Below are 21321 nucleotides of genomic sequence, written 5' to 3'. Positions count from 1 at the left end.
GCTCTAGAGTGCAGGCTCAGTAGTTGTGGTGCACGGGCTTAGTTGCTCTGCAGCATGTGGGATCTTCCCGGACCAGGGCTTGAACCCGTGTCACCTGCATTGGCAGGCAGATTCTTAATCACTGCACCACCAGGGAAGTTCCTCAATAATGTTTTATAGTTTTCAAAGTATATAGGTCTTTCACCTCCTTGGATAAGTTTATTCCTAGGTATTCTATTCCTTTTGATGCAATTTTAAATAAGGTTGTTTTCTTGCATTTTCTTTCTGATTCTTCATTACAAGTAAATAGAAAAGCAATAGATTTGTGTATATTAATCTTGTATCCTGCAACCTTACTGAATTAATTTAGTCTAACAGTTTTTTGGTGGAAGCTTTGGAGACTTTACGGTTTTCCATATATAGTATTATGTCATCTGCAAATAGGGACATTTTTACTTCTTCCCTTCCAGTTTGGTTGCCTTTTATTTTTTTTTCTTGTCTGATTACTGTGGCTAGGATTTCCAGTACTGTGTTAAGTAAAAGTGGCGAGAGTGGGCATCCTTGTCTTGTTCCTGATTTTCGAGGGAAAACTTTGAGCTTTTCATCCTATGGTGTTAGCTGTGGGTATGTCGTAAATGGCCTTTGTTACGTTGAGATATTTCCCTGTAAGTCAACTTTGAAGAGAATTTTTATCATGAATGGATTTAAATTTTGTCAGATGCTGTTTCTGCATCTATTGAGATCATGTGGTTTTTATTCTTTATTTTGTTAATGTGGTGTATCTCATTTATTGATTTACGGATGTTGAGCCATCCTTGCATCCCTGGAATAAATCCCATTTGATCATGGTGTGTGATCCTTTTTATATATTGTTGAATTTGGTTTGCTAATATTTTGTTGAGGATTTTTGTGTCTAGGTTCATCAGAGATGCTGGCCTGTAATTTTCCTTTTCTGGTAGTGTCTTTGTCTGGTTTTGGTATCAAGGTAATGTTGGCATTGTACAATGAATTTGGGAGTGTTCTCTCTTCTTCAAAAGTTTGAGAGGAATAGGTATTAGCTCTTCTTTATATGTTTGGTAGAATTCCCCTGTGAAGCCATCCAGTCCCGAGATTTTGTTTGTTGGGAGTTTTTGATTTCTAATTTAATTTCACTACTAGCGATTGGTTTGTTCGGATTGTCTGTTTATGATTCAGCCTTGGAAGAGTGTAGGTTTCTAGAAATTTATCCATTTCTTCTAGGTTGTCCAGTTTGTTGGCATGTAACTTTTTGTAGTATTCTCTTAGGATTTTTTTTGCATCTCTGTGATATCGGTTGTAGTTTCTCCTCTTTCATTTATTATTTTGTTTTCTTGGGTCTTTTCTCTTTTTTTGTTAAAGAGCCTGGTTAAAGGCTTATCAGTTTTGTTTATCTTTTCAAAAAAAACCCCCAGACAGTTCTTAGTTTTATTGATCTTTTATGTTGTTTTAAATCTCAATTTTATTTATTTTCTCTTTGGTCTTTATTATTATTATTATTTCTTCTGCTGACTTAGGGCTTCATTTATTCTTCTTTTTCTAATTCCTTTAGATGGTAAGTTTGATTGTTTATTTGAGATTTTTCTTGTTTCTTGAGATAGGCCTGTATTGCTATAAACAACTGCTTTATCTGTGTCTCATAGATTTCGGAAAGTTGTGTTTTTATTTTTATTTGTCTCAAGGTACTTTCAGATGTCCTCTTTGATTTCTTCTTTGACCCATTGGTGTTTTAGTAGCATGTTTAGTCTCCACATGTTTGTATTTTTCCCATTTTTCTTCTTGTAATTGATTTCTAGTTTCATATCATTGTGATTGGAAAAAATGCTTGATATACTTTCTGTCCTCTTAAATTTGTTAAGAGTGTTTTGTGGCTTAGCATGTGATCTATCCTGGAGAATGTTCCATGTGCACTTGAAAAGAATGTGTATTGTGTTGGTTTTGATGGAATGTACTATAGGTATCTATTAAGTCCAGTTGGTCTAATGTGTCATTTAATACCACTTTTTGTTGATTTTATGTCTAGATGATCTGCCCATTGATGTAAGTGGGGTGTTAAAGTCCCCTACTGTTATTGTATTACTGTCAATTTCTCCCTTTATGTCTGTTAATATTTGCTTTTTGTATTTAGGTGCTCATATATTGGGTACATATATGTTAACGAATGTTATATCCTTTTTTTTTTTTTTTTTTTGGCTGTGCCATGTGGCTTGCGTGATTGTAGTTGCCTGATCAGGGATTGAACCTGCGCCATTGGCAGTGAAAGTCCTAACCACTGGACTGCCAGGGAATTCCCACATATCTTCTTCTTGTATTGATTCCTTTATTATTGTGTAATGTCGGTCTTTGTCTTTCGTTATAGACATCGTTTTAAAGTCTACTTTGTCTGATATGAGTATAGCTGCCTCAGCTTTCTTGTCATCTCCACTTGCTTGAAATATCTTTTTCCATCCCCTCATTTTCAGTCTGTGTGTGTCTTTAGCTCTGAAGTGAGTCTCTTATAGGCAGCATATAGATGGATCTTGTTTTTATATTCAATTAGCCACCTTTTGTCTTTCAATTGGAGCATTTAGTCCATTGACATTTAAAGTGACTATTGATAAGTACATACTTTTTTGCCATTTTGTTACTTGTTTTTTGTAGTTCTTCTTTGTTCTATTCTTCTGTTCATTTCTTTCTTTGTGGTTTGATGATTTTCTTTAGTAGTATTCTTGTGTTCCTTTCTCTCTAGTAGTTGTATATCTATTATAGGTTATTGATTTGTGGTTATCATGGGGTTCATATATGTTGACCTGTAACTATATCTACTTGTTTTAAACTGATAATCATTTAAGTTCAAAATACATTCTAAACGATTTATATTTTTCATTCATCTCCCCCACATTTTGTTTTTGATTTCATATTTTACATCCATGTTTCTCCCTTAACTGTTTACTGTAGTTACAGTTGATTTTACAATTTTTGTCTTTTAATCTTTGTGCTAGCTTATTTAAGTGGTTGATCCTCAGCCTTTACTATATATTTGCCTTTACTAGTGGGGTTTTTCCTTTCCTATATATATATTTTTAAATTTATTTATTTTTGGCTGCATTGGGTCTTTGTTGCTGCACACAGGCTTTCTCTAGTTGTGGCGAGTGGGGACTACTCTTTGTTGCAGTGCCCGGGCTTCTCATTGCTGTAACTTCTCTTGTTGTGGAGCACAGGCTCTAGGCATGTGGGCTTCAGTAGTTGTAGCACATGGGCTCAGTAGTTGTGGTTCATGGGCTCCAGAGCGCAGGCTCAGTAATTGTGGCACACGGGCTTAGTTGCTCCGCGGCATGTGGGATCTTCCTGGACCAGGGCTCAAACCCGTGTCCCCTGCATTGGCAGGTGGATTCTTAACCACTGCACCACCAGGGAAGTCCCCTTTCCTATAAATGTTTACTTTTTATTGTAGCCTATTCTTTTCCACTTAGAGAAGACTCTTTAACATTTCTTTTAGGGCCTGTTTAGTATTGATGAACTCTTAGTTTTTTTGCGTCTGAGAAGTTCTTTAGCTTTCCATCAATTCTGAATGATAACCTTGTTGGTTAAAGTGTATTAGGTTGTAGGTTTTTCCCCTTTAACCCTGTAAATATATCATGCCACTCCCTTCTGGCATGCAAAGTTTCTGCAGAAAAATCTGCTGATTGCCTTATAGGGGTTCCTGTATATATGACTCTTTGTTTTTCTCTTGCTGCCTTTAGAATTCTCTTTATCCTTCATTTTTGCCATTTTAATTATAACATTTCTTGGTGTGGGTCTCTTTGGGTTCATCTTGTTTGGGACTCTCTGAACTTCCTATACCTGGATATCTGCTTCCTTCTTCAGGTTCAGGAATTTTTCAGCCATAATTTCATCAGCTACCTTTTCAATCCTTTTTTCTGTCTCTTCTCCTGGAACCCCTATAATGTGAATGTTGATATGCTTGATATTGTTTCAGAGGTCTCTAAAACTGTTCTCGTTTTTTAAAAAAATCTGTTTTTTTCTTTGCTGTTCTGATTGGGTGATTTCTATTATTCTACCTTCCAGTTCACTTGTGCATTCCTTTCTATCAGCTAGTCTGCTGTTAATTCCTCCTAGTGTGTTTCTCATTTCAGTTATTGTATTTTTCATTACTGACTGGTTCTTTTGTACATTTTCTAGTTCCTTTTTAAATTCTCACTGTGTTTATCTGTTCTTTTCCCTAATTTAGTTACCATTCTTATTACTGATGCTTAGAACTCTCTATCTGGTAAATTACTTATTTCTCTTTCATTAGTTTTTTTTTTTAGGGGATTTCTCTGGTTCTTTCATGTGAGACAGACTCTTCTGTCTTCTTATTTTACTTAACTTTTTGTGTTTCTGTGAAATTAGGTGAAACAAGTTACCTGTCCCAATCTTGAAGGGGTGTCCTTGCGTGAGAGCGTTCCTATACAATCTGTGTGTGCCCAGTGGCTTTGGTGCGAGAGCTGGATCTGACGTGAGCATGAGTCACACCTTCCCCCAGGGTGTGCTCACAGCTCTCACCTTAGTGGGAGGTGGGACTGGAGATGGAGGGGTTAGAGCTAGAGCCAGGTATGAGCCAGAGCTTCTTCTATGCTCAATAGCCAACACCACCCTGTTGGGAGCAGGGGTGTGTCTCAAGTTGCTGGAGCAAAAGCCGAGGGTCGGGTCCAAGCCTGTTCTGTTTCTTTTAAGTATGTGCTCTCCTCCCTCCCAGGACTGGCACCTTTGCCACCCTTGCCCAGTCTGCTGCCTCTGCATCTCCAGCAATAGCCACCCTCAGATGCAGTGTCAGGTCTGTTGCCCAAGTGTGCACTCTCCTTAGCAATGGCAGCCTTCACCCTAGTGGGGAGCTGCACCAGAGTTAGAGGGACTGGAGTGGGTGCTTGCTGGGGCGGTCGCAGGAAACCAGCCAGTGCCCCGGGTGGTTTCAGTCTGCTTCCTTTGCTTCCTTTACTTTGTTTCCGGTAGTGTGCGTGCTGTTCACGAGTGGAGCCCTCCTGTAAGTCCCACTGGTTTTCAAAGCAGCCAAGGGGACTCATCTTCCTGGTGTTGGACTCCAGATCTGGGGTGCCCAATATGTGGTTTGAACCCCTCATTTCCCAGTGCGGATCTGTGAGCCCATGATTATCCCCCTCTTCTGTGTCCCCTCCTCTCGGCTTAGGCCCCAACATAATTTCTTCTCCTCTCTTCCTGCCCTACACCTTGTGGATCTTTCTTTATAGCCTTGGTTGTAGAAGAGTTTTTCTGCCCATCTCCCTCTTGTTTTTAGTAAGAATTGCTCCACATGGAGATGTGTTTTTTTTTAAAGAATATTTATTTATTTATTTGGCTGTACCAGGTCTTAATTGCCTAGTGTGGGATTTTCGATTGTGGCATGTGGGATCTTATAGTTGCAGCAAGTGAACTCTTGGTTGCAGCAGGTGGTATCTAGTTCCCTGACCAGGGATTGAACCCGGGCCCCCTGCGTTGGGAGCTCAGAGTCTTAGCCACTGGACCACCAGGGAAGTCCCATAGACGTATTTTTGATGTGTTCTTGGGGATGTGAGCTCATTGTCCTCCTACTCTGCCATCTTTTTTCTACTCTGCCATCTTGATCTCTTCCCTCTCTTCCAGCTTATTCTTTTTCAAGATTGTGTTGTGTATTATGTGGGTCTCTTGAGTTTCCATATGTTAGGATCAGTTTTTCAATTTCTACAAAGAAGCCAGCTGGGATTCTGATAGGAATTGTTTTGAATCTATGGATAAATTTGGACAGTATTGTCATCTTAACAATGTTTTGTCTTCTGATCTGTGAACAACGAATGTCTTTCCATTTATTTAAAGTTTTAATTTCTTCTAACAATGTTTTGTAGTTTTCATAGTATAAGTTTTGTTCTTATTTTGTTAAATTCATTCCTAAGTATTTTATTCTTTTTCATGTGATTGTAGATGGAATTGTTTTCTTAATTTTATTTTTGGTTTGTTCATTTTTACTATGTAGAAATACCACTGATTTTTTTTTAAAGTAAAAAAAATTTTCTTCTAGTTTTTTTGAGATATCATTGGTATATAGCACTGTATAAGTTTAATGTGGACAGCATAATGATTTGACTTACATACATCATGAAATGATTATCACAGTAAGTTTAGTGAACATCCATCATCTCCTTTAGATACAAAATTAAAGAAATAGAAAAAAATTTTTTCTTGTAAAAAAAAATTTTTTTTTCTTGTGATGAAAATTCTTAGGATTTTCATCTTAACAATTTTTATATATAATGTACAACAGTGTTAATTATATTTATCAAGTTGTACATTACATCCCTAGTACTTATTTATCTTATAACTGGAAGTTTGTACCTTTGACTGCCTTCATCTAGTACCCGCGACCCCTGCCTCTGGTAACCACAGATATGATCCCTTTTCCTGGTCTGCTTGATCCTGACAGGCTCCACTGTGCAAATGTTCATGAGTCCTTTTCTCAGAAATCCAAAGATGATCCTAACTAACAGCATCGACTTTGCACCATCCTTCTCACATCCCTCCCGAACAGTAATGTTGGTTATTTCAGTCTCTTGCCAGTGACTTCTGATGTCCCAGCAAATGGCATTGTCCCCAGCAGTGCTGAAAAGATACTCCCGAGGGCCCAGCCGTGATACATACAACTAACGCAGACTTGCTTGCACTCTGCTGGGTAGACCTTGAACAGGAGTGATGCCTCCAGGCAGGTGGTATGCTGTCCATCCAGCTCAGGCCAAGGCTTCAAGGGAGCGAGGATGCCTTCAGATGGTAAAGAAGGAAGAAGAGGATGAAAGCTACACTTCAGTGCCAGCTGCCAGACCACAGACACTCAATCGTCCTGGCCAGGAGCTGTTCCGCCAGCTCTTCAGACAGCTTCGCTACCATGAGTCTTCTGGGCCTCTAGAGACTCTGAGCCGGCTCCGGGAGCTCTGCCGCTGGTGGCTGAGGCCAGATGTTCTTTCAAAGGCCCAGATTCTGGAGCTGCTGGTCCTGGAGCAGTTCCTGAGCATCCTGCCAGGGGAGCTTCGGACCTGGGTGCAGCTGCATGACCCTGAGAGTGGTGGGGACGTTGTGACCTTGCTGGAAGAGCTACAGAGGGACTTCTGTGGGACACCATGGAGGGTGAGTGTGAGCAAGCGTGCAGTGCCCAGTGAACTCTGCCTGCTCGTGAGCCTGCTTGTGGGAGGGGGGGGTGGGCCTCTGAACCTTCAACACGGAGGAATTCAGGGGAAGTCTTCCCTTCTCATTCCCATGGCACCTGAGCAGCTAAGAACTTGACCCTAAGCAAAGGACCATTTAGCAGGCAGCTCTTCCCTCTTTCCCAGAGGAATATAAGCTCTAGGAAGAAGAGGGTCTGCAAGTATCCATAAACAGTAATGAGGTTTTGGATACATTGACTTAACAGTGCATAAAGTACATCTCCACATACCTAACTTGACTTGTACTAACCTGTAAAGTGGGGGTGGTATCTCTTGCTCATACACGGGGAAATTAGTGTCAGGATCCTTGGCTTCTAAGTACATCTTGAGACCTAGAAGAGCAGTCTACACAAACCGTGTTACTTCTTTCTCAGTAAACTTTTCAGGATTTGTTCTTTGCGGGGGAGATGGGGAAGAAGAGTGGTGAGGGGCAGCCCAGGGCTAGGAAATTGGAAGATCACAATTTTAGACTGCATTCCACAACCTCTGTGTTCTTGCCAACATTGTGGTACCTTCAGAGCCTGAGTTTTTGAAAACAAAATGGAAGACTGATCTAACGATGAGAATTTGTTCGTTACATATTTGAGTGCCTACCATGTGCCCAGCCCTGGGCTTGGTGCTAGGAAACAGAGCTGACAGTCCCACTGCAGGCAGTAGAGCAGTGGGTCAGTTAAAGTGCACTCTGCATGCCCCTCTGCCCCACTCAGGCCAGCCTCTCAATACTTCTCCGTACCTTTGAGGTTTTTTTTTTTTAAAGAGCATTTATCATTTTTGTAGGCTTTTAAAAAATTTTTTATAAAGTATGTGTAATTCTACATGTATGATTCATGCATAAATGAAAGTTACTTTTAAGATTTCTGAAACATATTTGACATACTTCTCCCCTAAATTTAATATAAAAATTAGATCAATCAATTAAAACATTGAACATTGTCTACCAGCAATAAATGATAACAAATATTTAACAAGAAAACCTTTTGCCCAACATTGGGTACTATTTTTTAAAATCTAAAAGAACATTTATAATTTTTACCAAAACCATGAGTTGTTCAAAATGACCTAAAGATAACTTTTAAAGCAAATAAGGTACATAGTAGATACAAAATTGTGGCTTGGGTATATTCAAGTCATTCGAGAGCTAGGTGTGTGGTTTAAAAATCCATGAAAACATTGCCAAACGAGCGGAAAGGGCCTACCTGGTTGAAAGCTAGTTAGAAATTAGAAAACAAAAAACAGAGCCTGGAAAAAAGCCTACCAGATTCTAAAAAATGAACAGAAATGCTCAAGATGCATATAAATTATAGTTTATCAAAATTACCAAAATTTGAGAAACAGGGGCCTGAGAAAGTTTGTCCTTAAACTCATTTGTCTATGCTTCCATATTGTTATTGTTTCTTTATTCTCTCTTTGGTAGGATTTGGGAGGAACAGGAGATAAATTGCTGTGATCACTTTATCTTCTTCAGTCTATAGCTCAGTATTAGGTACTTAATGGCCTCAGGCTAAGATTCGTCCATATCAGTGTAGAGAATGTCTTGGCCACAGGGCCAGAAAAACCTGAAGTTCACTGGCTGTAGCTTCCTATACTCACTTTTGCATCAGGGATAGCCTTGCCTCCAGAGACGAGGACTGTTTGAAGTCCCAGCACAGAGACCACCTTTCTCCAGGTCTCTGCTTGGATGGGTACCTCCCTGTTTTTGCACCTGAGACTTTTTCTTCTGTGATTCCATAGCCGACCCTCACAGTTAGCATTGTCTCTCTAGTGGTGTTGCTATTTTAGTCAGGTTTATAGTCTGGGAGCCTTCCTGCCTCTTCGAGGTCACTTTTCATATCATTACCTAGAGCAGTGCCCGAAACTTGATAGATGTTATCTGACTGCATCTCTGCTGTGAACCATTATCAGTTTAACTCTCAGGGATAAATTTCTTATTTCTAAGTTCCTGGCCAGGGGTGGGGACTGAGGGCTAGTGGGGAGGTATCCTGCAGCACCCGAGGCCTGACAGCAGTGCTGTCACTGACTTGCCATTTGCTTTCCTATGTCAGGCAGGAATCTGGTTTCACCTGTCTCCCCATGGCCCGCATTAGAGCCCAGGGAAGTGGAGGGGTGAGGGGATCCTCCCTGGGCTTTCTATTCCTCCTTTTCCCTCTACCTGTAGGTAATAAAGGACCTAGCTCACCGCTCCCTGGGCCTCTACCTTTTAGAGATTGGCCATGTGGCCTGTTCTGTGAGTTTGCTTTCTGATTCCCACGAGGATCCTCTCACAACATTTTCTTCTTGCCAGGACCCAGCCCTTGCCCAGAGCCCAGATGTGCATTGGATGGGCACAGGAGCCCTGCAAGCCGCACAGATATGGCCCCCTGCTTCACCTCTCAGGAGCGGCTCGGCTCTGGGGGACCACCTGCAGCCTCCCTATGAAATAGGAGTGCGTGACTTCCTGGCTGGGCAACCCGGTACTTGCCGCCTGGCTCTAAGACCCCAGCCTATGCCACACTTCCCAAATTTCCTATAACGTTGTCTTTTCACCCTCTGTCCTCTCAGGAGAATCCCTTCTGTCCTGGCCTTGAGCTCTGTGTCCTTTCTATCCTGTGACCCATGTCTACCTACCTTCTCCTTCCATTGTACCCCCCACTTCCTGACCCCAGCAGACACCGGGGAAATGTGAAATGGGTGTTTAAAACAGTCCATACCTGCCTGTGGGCCCGGGAGTCCTCCACGTGGGGGGAAGAGTGGGCTTCTCAGTGGGATACCAGAGCTGGGCTGCCCTCTCTCATGACTCTTTCTTCTTCAGATCCTCCTGCTGCACAGGTTTCTGCCCTTTCCCAGAGAGAGGGATGTTCAGGAGACCTGGTGACAGTCCAGCCTCAGGTGAGCCACAGAACCTTCGGTCCTTCCTGATGTCCCACTGTTGCTGCCTCATGGGGTAGCTGTAGCTCCCCCCTGTCCTGTGTCTTTCTGTCCAGTGACCTCACATCCCGAGACGCATGTCCCAGAGACCAGATTATCCCCCAGGAGCCCAGAGCTCTTCTGCTGGGTGATGATCTTCTCTTTCCCCTTTATCAGATCCATCCTGTACTCACTCAGAGCCAGCCTCATTCCCCTGCCCCCTCCTAAAAGCTGGGAGTTGTGGACTGGCTCTAAGGCATAGGACCATGTTTTTTCAGGAGGCTGTGACTTTCAAGGATGTGGAGGTGACCTTTTCCCAGGATGAGTGGGGATGGCTGGACGCTTCTCAGAGGAACCTATACAGGGATGTGATGCTAGAGAATTATGGGAACGTGACTTCTTTGGGTAAGGCATTGATATCCCCATGCTTCTACCTACCTCTACTTCTGCCTTCTTAGTTTTCATTATGGTGCATAGAAAGGGGCCTGACCTGGGTTTAGGTCCTGTCTCTCTAACTACTAACCAAATCACTTAATCTTAATGCCTGTTAATATAAAGATTAAAAGTCATATGTGTCAAGTTCCTAGTCCATTTAGGCATCCAAAAAAAAGTTGGCTGATTTAACTAGTTGACTTGTCATGTGGCTCTGGAGAATGCTAGCGATCCTTTTGTCTGTGGTTTCTCTCAGCCTCTCTTGTCTCTGCTCAGAGCTGTCAGAAATTCCTGTCTAGGCCTCCTGTCCTCCACCTGCCTCCCTGGCTTTCCCTCCTCCCTACCAGGAGCTCAGGCCTGAGAGGGTCCTGGAGAGTAGTTCTGTATGATTCATCTACCTTCCATTCACATCCCATTTTCTTCTCTTCTGCAGTGGGGCCATTCACCAAACCTGCTCTGATCTCCTGGTTGGAGGCAAGGGAGCCGTGGGGCTTGAATGTCCAAGGAGCTCATCCTAAGGGGAGTCCAAGTGCTGCCCCTGCAGGTGAGTTCCAGAGAACTGACCAGGTCTTGCTCCTCCCGCATCTACTCTCCTCTTTCTTAAGGTCTTTTATACTAAGAAAATCATGGGGAACTTACTCCATTGTTTACTGGAAGGAAGATCCTTAGCAGTGTTGCTAAGAAGTACTGGGTGCCTGGGCTTCTCCCCTCCAGACCGGCCTATTAGACATTGGTTTCTGGTCCTGCCCCTTCCCCAGCAGCCCTCTCAGTAACAGCTCTTGCCCACTGAGGGCTTCACTGTCCTTGTCAGTTCACTGATGCTCCTCCTCAGCCCTGTGCTGCTCTCCCCTTACCGCTCCTAGGAACCCTCATCCCACTCCTGCTGCTCCTCTTTGCTTGGTCCTTCCTCCGTGGTAGGCTTGACCTCTAGCCCTTGCAGCCAGTCCTCCTAGGAGCCCCACCTCTCAGCTCTTGGAGACCTTCCTATCATGCTCTGTGTCATGATTCCTTTCCCCTCTCTTGCTGTTTAACACCTGCTTCTCAACCCTTTTTGTTTTTCACTGGATGTGTACAGCTAGCTGCTGTACCCGTCTTGCTTCTCCTCTCCCTTTCCTGTCGTCTGGAATACTATTCCATATTTTGCCTTATCCGTGACTATTTTGTAAAGGTATTGGCAGTCAGGCAAAAGCCTCACCACCTAAGTTCATGACATTTTTTGGTTCCTTGGTGCTTTCTGCAGTTCCAAGTATGGGAAAAGAGAACATTCTCTTTCCCTTTTTGTTTTTTTTTTTTGGCCACACCTAGTGGCTTCTGGGATCTCAGTTCCCTGAACAGGGATTGAACCCAGGCCACGGCAGTGAAAGCCCAGAATCCTAACCACTAGGCCACCAGGGAACTCCCAAGAGTACATTCTCTTCTGTTTTATTTGTGTCAGGAAATGAGCTCCATGTGAAAACAGACAAGTTCATCTTAAAACATGAACCTTTGGAAGAAGCTATGCCATCAGGATGTCATGGTGCAGCAAATGTTTCTGAGGGAACAGGGCTCAGAGAATCTTTTGCACAGAAGAGCAGGTTAAAGGAGCAATGTGGAAACCCCATACAAGTGACAGTTAAGAAAGAAGAGACCAATTCCAGCTACGGGACAGGAAAAGACTGTGAAGAATCGGGAAGAAGTAATAGTCTTCATCTAAAACATATTACATGTTTGAGAGGACCCAGAAAAAAGCAGTCCCTTAAACATGGCTATGGCAAACACTTCAGAGGGAGTTCATACCACTGTGATTACAAGGAATATGGGAAAGGGCTCAGACGCGTGATTGGCGGGTTTAGCCTACATCAGAGAATTCACGCTGGACTGAAAGGGAAGGCAAAGGATGCGCATGGGAAGGACTTCAGCCTTAGTTCTCATCACCAACACGGGCAGAATCTTCACATGGTGGGGACATTGTATACGTGCAGTGACTGTGGGAAGACCTTCAGTCATAGCTCCCATCTTGCATGTCATCAGCGACTTCACACTCAAGAGAAGCCGTTTAAATGTAGGGCCTGTGGGAAAGCCTTCAGGTGGAGCTCGAACCGTGTGCGACATGAGAAAATTCACACTGGATTGAAACCTTATAAATGCAGTTTATGTGACAAAGCTTTCCGACGCATGTCTGCCTACCGCCTGCACCAGGAAATGCATGCTAAGCAGAAATTTCTTGAATCTTATCAGCAAGAGGAGGCTCTCTCTTGTGGCTCAGGGTTTGATCATCATTTGAGAGACCAAAATGGGGAGAAACTCTTTGACTGTAGCCAGTGTAGGAAATTCTTCCACTGTAAGTCATATATTCTTGAACATCAAAGGATTCACACCCAGGAGAAACCCTATAAATGCATCAAATGTAGGAAAACATTTAGGTGGAGGTCAAACTTCACTCGTCACATGAGACTGCACCAGGAAGAGGAGGTCTGTGATCCAGACAAATGTAGAGAAGACTTTAGGCAGACCTCCAACTACAGTCAGCCCCAGAGTGCCCCCACTGTGGAGAAAGCTCTTCTGTGTCAGCAGTGTGGGAAGACCTTTAATCAAAAGAAAGCTCTCATTGATCATCAGAGAATTCACACAGGCGAAAAACCATACCAGTGCAGCGAATGTGCAGAAGAGTTTCCTCATAAGTCGGCCTTTATCGTTCACAAGAGGCAGCATGCCGTCGAAATAAAGCCTGAGGACGTGCCATCGTTTAGTCAGGACAGAGCATTCCAAGTTCCTCAGAGCAGTCACACCACAGAGGAACCCTACAAATGCAGCCAGTGTGGCAAAGCCTTCCGTAATCACTCATTCCTCCTTATCCATCAGAGAGTTCATACCAGAGAGAAGCCTTATAAGTGCAGGGAGTGCGGGAAGTCTTTCAGATGGAGTTCTAACCTCTCCCGACATCAGAGGGTTCACTCTTTGGGGAAACCGTATGAGTACCACGAAAGTGAAGATGCTCCAAATCTGCAGTCACAAATACTCACTGGTGCAAAACCTTTTTGGTGCCAAGAATGTGGGAAAAGCTTTACACGTAAAAGAAGTCTTTTAGATCATAAGGGAATACACAGTGGAGAGAAACGCTATAAATGTAATCTGTGTGGGAAATCTTACGACAGAAATTATCGCCTTGTTAATCATCAGAGAAACCACACAAAAGAGAGACCATTTAAATGTCAGTGGTGTGGGAAAGATTTCATTGGAAGACATACTCTCTGTATTCATCAGAGAAAACACACCAGAGTGGCCCAGTCTGAATGCAGTGTGGCTGGGTTGTCTTCTCGCCAGGATACAGGGGTGAGTTTACAGGAATTAAAACCAAGTGAGGAGAAGAAGCCTCTTGAAGATGGTGAGAAAACTTGTGATCAGAACTCCGGACTCACTGGGCTCCAGGATATACCCACTGGGGGAAAGTGCCACAAATGTACCACGTGTGGGAAAACTTTTAGCAAGAGCTCACAACTCATTAGCCACAAGAGATTTCATACTCGAGAGAGGCCCTTCAAATGCAAAGAGTGTGGGAAGACCTTCAGGTGGTCTTCAAATTTGGCTCGGCATATGAAAAACCATACCAGAGATTAGCTTGGGGTCTGACAGTGTGGGGAGGGGGTCCTGGCTACCCTGCTAGAGAACCCCTGATTGTAGGCAGTGTGGGGCAGACCTTCATAGAGGGCCCCGCCCTTTCTATTTTGGAAGCTAGTGGCAGAGAATCCTGAGGATTCAAAAATGCAGGGCAGGCACCCCCATCCTCCTGCTGGAAAATGAAATGCTGGGGAAGAGCAGCAACGTGTTCCAGAAGGAGGCTTGGACCCCTAGGAGTGGTCTTTGCACAATGGCCTGGAGCTCCCCCAGCCAGATCTCCTTCTATAACTCTAAAGGGAGAGACCACTGCCCTTCTTGGTTCAACAAAATGTCCGTGGCATGATGGGCTGTGGCTGCTGGGAAGGGGCCAGTTGGATCCTAAGTTTCCCTTTTGAGTTTGGCTTGTGATGGTGCCTAGTCTGTTTGACCTTAAAAGCACCAGCAGCAGTAAGAACTAGTCTCTTCTGATGCCTCCAGGGGAGTTCTGGCTGCGGCCTCAGTCTTCACAGCTGACTTTGGATATTTGCCATGGGCGTAGAGTTGTCTCAGCTGCGAGTGGAGAACAGGGTACTGGGCTTGATCACCTGGAGAATGAAGCTCGACCAGTGCCCCATCGCCATCTCCGTCCCACAGGCCTGTATGGGCAGCAGCGGTTCATCTGCTAAACAGAAATGTGCTGAGCATCTCTCACGTGCCAGGCACTGTCGTGTGTGCCAGAGACCCAGCAGTGAGTGGAACAAAAAAGTCTGCCATCTTGGATCTTTACAGACAATAAACAAATGAGATATATATAGTATTTTGGATGACGATATGTGTTGTGGACAAAATGAATCAGAGTAGAGTGAGAGGGAATGCTGGATTGGGAGGTAGGTTGAGATTTTAAATGGGCTGGTCAGAGAGGGCCTCAACTGAGAAGGTGAGATTTGAATAAAGACCCAAAGGAGATCATGGAGGAAGCCCTGTAGGTCCCTAGATGCTACATAGGACCCTTCACAGGAGGTAGGGTCTTGTCTGGTCTCCTAGGGAATGGCACGTAGGCCCCTGAGCCAGAGTGGAGTGAGCCAGCTGGAAGTGAGGAACCCAGAAAGGTGGAGGGCCAAGGCGCATGAGCGTCGTGGGTCCTCACTGGGGCTTGGCTACCTCAAAGGGAGGTAGGGGGCTTTTGGACAGTTTTGAGTTGAGGATTATTGTGGTCTGAATCTGAACCCTTATAGAATGTAATTCAGATTCAGAGTCGCATGTGTTGAGGGCCCGGGGTCATGGCAAGGGCCTTGGAGTCATCAGATCTGCATTCCAGGCTTGGTTTGTCTTTTCTTGGCAGGATGATCTTGAGTAAGTCACTGAGCATCAGCATCTATTTCCTGGTGTGTGAAATTAGAGTAGCTGGCTCTGCTACCTGGCTGTTGGGATTGGTGAAAAGAAGGCTTGGTTCACTAAGATTCTGGGTTAGGGGTCTGATCTCTAGACCAGAGCCTTCACAGAGCTGCAGCTCCCGTGTCAGTTGATGCTACAAGCACAGAAATACCCCTTTACTGTCCAAATTTTTCATCCTCCCACTCCTTGTGTGCCACCTGGTACCTCATAGAGTTCCTGCCCCAATAGGGGTGTTTCTACTGCCATTTTTATAAATTGATATATATTTATTTTTAAACATTCAAATCAAATTTTAAACAATGTAAATGGAGTAAAAATCAACAAAAACCTCTCTGTATTGAGGTAAGCCTTGACTATTTGGGGATAGTGCTGGTACAGTCTGTTCAGTAACCTGAGTTTTAAAATAATTTTAATTATATAAGTAGTCTGTGATAATTATAGAAATATTAGTAAATACAGATCAGCTGAAAGAAAAAGTCTGACTACTTGGAGCTAGCTACTAAACATTTTGGTGTCATCAGTGTTGGGTTTAACTTCATTGCCCTTGCCTGAATGCCCCTGGGCGGACCTGCCTTGTGCTGTCTCCTTTCACCTTCACGCAGAGTGCCACACTCCTGTCCAAGCTGGCCCAGGTCCTTACTCTTTTAAGTCCCAGCCTTCCCTGACCTGTGTGCCTCTAAGCCCTCTCCCCAGGTCCCACCTCTCCTAATGCCTGTATGTTGCTCTGTTAGGTGTTGTCTGGGTTTCCAAAAGTTATTCCCACTACTGCAGCCGGACCAAGTACTTTGGAAGCCAGGTTTGGGTGCTTATTTATCCTTCGGCTGGGCAGAGTAGATTTTGCACAAAGTTGACTCTTTTAAGGAATATAGAACTGGATTTATTATTTCAGCTAAGTCAGGATTGGAAGTTTTTGAAGGGGTCTGTGAGTGAAATGTTTAGTCGACTAGAGACCACCCACAAGCACGCCTGCTACTTTGGAGCCCAACCATGGGTGGTTCCGAGTCATAGGGCGCTCAGACAGTTTCTGACTGCCCCAGCTATCAGTGCTCACCTCACACCCCATCCTGGCCTGGAGAACATACCCCTTATTCCAGCCCTGCCCCGCCTTCTCTCCGCTTCCTAGGAAGAACTGAAGTTAGGGCCGGCGGGAGCCAGATGGGCTGGGACTCCATGGAGAGGAGTGGGTATCAGGGGGTCTTTCAGGCAGGTGTTCAGTGTGGTCGGTCTCACCCTTGCTGACAGAGACTGTCAGCCCAGACAGAGGCATGTGCAGAGAAGAAAGCGCAGGAAATGTAAATCGATATGGACCATCTTACACTCATAAAGTTGGCAAATTTTTAAAAGCCATTGTGTGGGTAAGTGTATGGCACATGGGAACTCACTGCCATGGGTGTGCCAAGCAATTTGCAACATCTTGTAAAATTGTGTGTACTCTACCACTTAGAATTCTACTCTTGGATAAACCCTAGAATAACTCCATGTGAAGAAGGAAATGTGCATATGACTGTTCATTGCAGCACTGTGTAGATAGTAAGACTGGGAGAAGCCTAAATTTCCATCAACAGAAGAACGGGTAAATACATGGGTTGTTTGGTACTTTGGGAAGTGAACATGAAAGAGCTGGAGTTACATCTGTCAACACAGATGAATCAAAAATGATGCTGAGAAAGTTGCAGAAGCTATGAATACCATTTATGTAAAGTTAAACATACTGTGTATCTGTGGGCGCATTATTTAAACTTACTTGTGTTTCACTTTTTCTGTAAAATGAGATAGTAGTGCCAACCTCACAGGGTGATGGGGGGAGGGGGACAGTTAATGAATTAATGCATGTAAAGTGCTTAGAATAGTGGCTGGCATGTAAACCTTGTTGGCATATAGTAAAGTGTTACTCTTTTATACAATAATATATTTCCTATGGATTCAAATTATATGAAGGGTGTAAAATCATGTGTTAGAATGAGGTGTGAAAGCCATGCTCTGCTTTCCCAGAGCAGGAGTTGCTGATGGAATCACGGAGGGTACGTGGAGACTTCAGTTGTGTTTTATTTCTTTTAAGAAGTTGATGTAGATGGGTCAGCATGTTGATTTAATGGGATAAGTGGTGGGTTCTTTTTTAACTGTTTAAAACATCTCAAAATAAAAATATTTTTGAGCATGGGCTCTGCCATTTTATGATTTTATAGAAATCCTGGCTCTGCCATTTATGTGATGTTTCTTAGAGCGAGCCACTCCATCTCTCAAGGCTTCAGGTTCTCACCTGCAAAAATCGGGAGCAACACAGATGGCTTTTAGTAAAGGAGTGGTTAAACAGGTCTGATACATCCATGATAGAGAACTGGGCAGCAGTTAAAAAGAATGGGAATGTTCTCCATGTATTGACACATGATCCCCGAGGCCTGCAGTTTATAGGAAATTATAAGCTCCATTTCCTTTCATTCCTCCTTGCCTGAAAATAACAAGTGATGCCAGAAGCTGTAGCCTTATAAGTTTAATGAAGAAGTGGGAGTCTGTGAATGGAAGATGCCGAGTCATCCATTCCACTTTTTTAGGTTTACATACCAACTACCCCACCTTTTATGTTAATGCTAACCCAGCTAAGAAGAGCAAAGAGGTTTTGTGTCAGCAGGTTCTAGTCAGGAGCCAGAAACCATATTAGTTAATTTAACAAAAAACTTGTAAAGAATTGTTCGCTAGATCTGTCTAAGTAACTGTAAAGGCAAAAAGAGAAGGCTAGGGTATCATGGAGGAAGTAACTGTGAGAAGGAGCTACCACCCAGGACTGGAGGAGCTGTGATAGCATCTGGCCTCATTTTGGATGTTTGACCACTGACAGCTTTCAAGCCCTGTCCCCATTTTGCCTCGCATCTGGGCAAGCTGATAAGAAATCCCAAGCACACCCTCTCAGCTCTGAAGGGGAAGTTTATGCAAATCCTGGCCTTTTTTTGTTGCACTGGAATCCTCACCCCTAACCACAATAAAAACCAGAGCCACTCAGCCCTCCTTTATCAAGGCAAACCACCTGGCTTTGGTACCTGTCCTGCTGTCTCCACAGAGCCTCATAATACCAATAATAAACTTTTTCATAACCTCTTGATGTGTGTGTGGTCATTATAGTTTCAACATCTGAACCAGTTTGGGGTGGTGGTATCATAGTGATCCCGCCTCCACAGGGCAAGATACAAAGCAGAAACAAGGAGAAACGGTTAGAATCGTTAAAAGGTTAGACATCGGAAGAGAGCCCCTGTGGAACTGAGCTCAGACCTATGAGCAGGAGAGCACTGCTGGGCTGGTGCTAGTGTCTGAGCTCGGGGGAAGGGCCCCATGTAGGCAAAACCTGCAAGCTGGACTCTGCTGCTACTAGAAGGAATTGCCACTGCTGGGGTGAAGAAGCATTGGGAACAGGAAGCAATGCCCACAAAACCCAGGAAGGAACAAGCCCCCTCTTCCTCCTTGTATTAGGATTCTCCAGAGAATCAATCAATAGAAAAAATATATAGGAAGAGAGAAAGAGAGAACAAGGAATTGGCTCATATGATTATAGAGGCTGGCAAGTCCAAAATCTGCAGTGGGCCAGCAGGTTGGAGACCCAGGAGAGCCCATGTTCCAGTTCCACCCAAAGGCTTTTTGCTGTAGAACCTTTAAGAGCTGATGTTGCAGGTGAAGTCAGACGGCAAGTCTGCTGGAGAATTCTTTCTTGCCTGGGTTGGCCAGTCTTTCTGTTCTATTCTGGCTGATTAGAAGAGGCCTGCCCTCATTATGGAGAGTAATCTATTTCATTCACAGTCCACCAGTTTAAATGTTAATCTCATCCAAAAAACACCCTCACAGGAATACCCAGAGTAACATCTGACCAGATGTCAGTGGCTCAGACAAGTTGACACACAAAATTAACCATTACGCTCCAACACTGCAGCTTTCCTCTTGCATTCCTTGATTGCAGAACCTAAGGGAACCAGCGAGCAAAGCAGAGATGTGGATTGCAGAACTCAACCCCGTCATCACAAAACATCTATAGGAGGGCAGGTTTGAAGCAGAGAGACAATAAGCTAAATAAACGGTGCAGCTTTCCTGAATTATTGTAATTTTAAAATTCCTAGGATATTTGACTTAAAATTTTGAGACCAGTAATATTTGTTGAGGAAATCATGTGGTGACTGGTGACTTAAAGGTATAAATTATGTCATAAGCAGTTGATTTTACCCACTGACCTTGTAATAACTAGCTGTTCACTGTGACCTTACTCCTCTTGCTGTAATGAACTCAAAGCCGCAAGAAGAGTCTCTCAAAATTAAGAACACAGTTAAAGGTATTCCACTTTATAAACATTATTTTACAACGTTTCAATAAATTAATAAATTTAATAAAGCAAATTTGTGACTTTAACAAAACACAGCAGAATGCAAATTTACCTCAAGTGGAGCGGTGACTTGGATAAACTCCCAGCAGAGCACAGGGGAAACCAGACAGCGAAGTCCTGTAGCCCTGAATTTGAAAAGAATCTTCCAATTAAAAAGACAAGGATGGCTCCATTTAAATCCATGGTTGAGCTGTCTTTGTTGCCCAAATGACCTGGGAGCACATCAGTTCGTGCCTTTCACAATTAAATCTGTATAAGTTAGGTAAGGCAAGGAGAATGTATGCATCTAGTTCTACTGGTTAAGATTCATTGGCTATTAATGTGGTTTCAACAGATGGGTTACTATTTGTGTGAATCAAAGAATCTGATGAATATACTGGGTAGAGGTAGAAAAAAAATTGTCTAAGTATGGATGTTTTCCCTCTGCAACTTTAGGTTTGAATGAGAGTAGAAAACAGACTGCCTGCCCTCAGATACATCATTGTGGTTTACTTAAAATGACTGTGGAAGATTCTCCCTTGGTGAGAAAGAGTCCAAGGAGTCATTATGTACATAAACCAATACTAAATATTGAAGTCAGCAACCCAAGAGAAGTATACTTTTAGACTAGTGCAAAAATTTCCACATACTAGTACACATGAATCTTATTCATATAGAAATATAAAGTAGTTGGGAAAATCCACAAGTTTTCCTTCTTTTTGGGCCATTTACAATTAAAATAATTATGTACATTTAAGGTTCTATCATCATATCCACAACTGAGAAGCTCATTCTACCAAGGTGCAGTCTGATGTGAACATAAGCAGAAACTTTTATATGTTAAAAAAGAGAAACAAGTAGCCGTTATACATAAGAAGAAAGTGTGGTTGGAGTCCTAAGAGCAAGCATGGTGGCTACAATGTTATCAGAAGGAGCTATGTTAGGTAAGTAGAAAGTCTCACTACTATGATTTTAATTGTATGAGGTGGATTGAAGAAGGTTCCAATTGGTAAGCCTTGGCCACTAGTACTAGAGTAATCCAATGTCCAATAACAGGTGGTGTTTTCCTGTCCTCAAATGTGTCATTCACACGCTATGAAGCTTCAACTGTAGGATGACTTTTAACTTACCATTGGTCACATTAGTTGGAGCTGGCAATCATTCATTCATGGGAATCATTTTTTTTTTTGGCCACATGTGGCTTGTGGGACCTTAGTTCCCTGACCAGGGATCGAACCTGGGCCCTCGGCAATGAAAGTGCAGAGTCCTAACTACTGGACTACCAGGGAATTCTTGGGAATCTTTTTTTTTTTAATTGAGGCAACATTGGTTTATAACACTATATAAGGTTCGTGTGTACAACACTATAATTCTGTATATACTGCATTGTGCTCACCACCAAAAGTCTAGTTTCTATCCATCACCATACAGTTGACCCCCTTTACCCTTTTTGCCCTTCTCCCCAGCCCCCTTACCCTCTGATAACCTCCAACCTGTTCT

The 21321-nt window shown here is 43.3% G+C and overlaps 1 protein-coding gene across 4 annotated transcripts in view; it reads left to right on the top strand.

Annotated features, from left to right (window-relative positions):
• The window catches only part of LOC116762243 (zinc finger protein 445-like), a 32709-nt gene extending 14134 nt beyond the window's left edge, over positions 1–18575 (top strand). The window contains exons 2-7 of one of the 4 annotated variants that reach the window (XM_032649017.1): positions 6548–7119; positions 9478–9646; positions 9985–10061; positions 10358–10484; positions 10945–11055; positions 11947–18575. In XM_032649017.1, coding sequence (XP_032504908.1) covers positions 6691–7119; positions 9478–9646; positions 9985–10061; positions 10358–10484; positions 10945–11055; positions 11947–14108 — 3075 coding nt within the window. In that variant the 5' untranslated portion in view covers positions 6548–6690 and the 3' untranslated portion in view covers positions 14109–18575. Of the gene's footprint in view, positions 1–6424; positions 7120–9477; positions 9647–9984; positions 10062–10357; positions 10485–10944; positions 11056–11946 lie in introns of those variants that run through there. The other 3 variants (XM_032649018.1, XM_032649020.1, XM_032649019.1) reach the window with 3 other exon arrangements.
• The last annotated feature ends 2746 nt before the right edge of the window (positions 18576–21321 follow it).

Source organism: Phocoena sinus, chromosome 11, assembly GCF_008692025.1.
Source record: "Phocoena sinus isolate mPhoSin1 chromosome 11, mPhoSin1.pri, whole genome shotgun sequence".
NCBI classification, from domain to species: domain Eukaryota; kingdom Metazoa; phylum Chordata; class Mammalia; order Artiodactyla; family Phocoenidae; genus Phocoena; species Phocoena sinus.
This window is presented reverse-complemented; position numbering and strand designations above follow the sequence as displayed.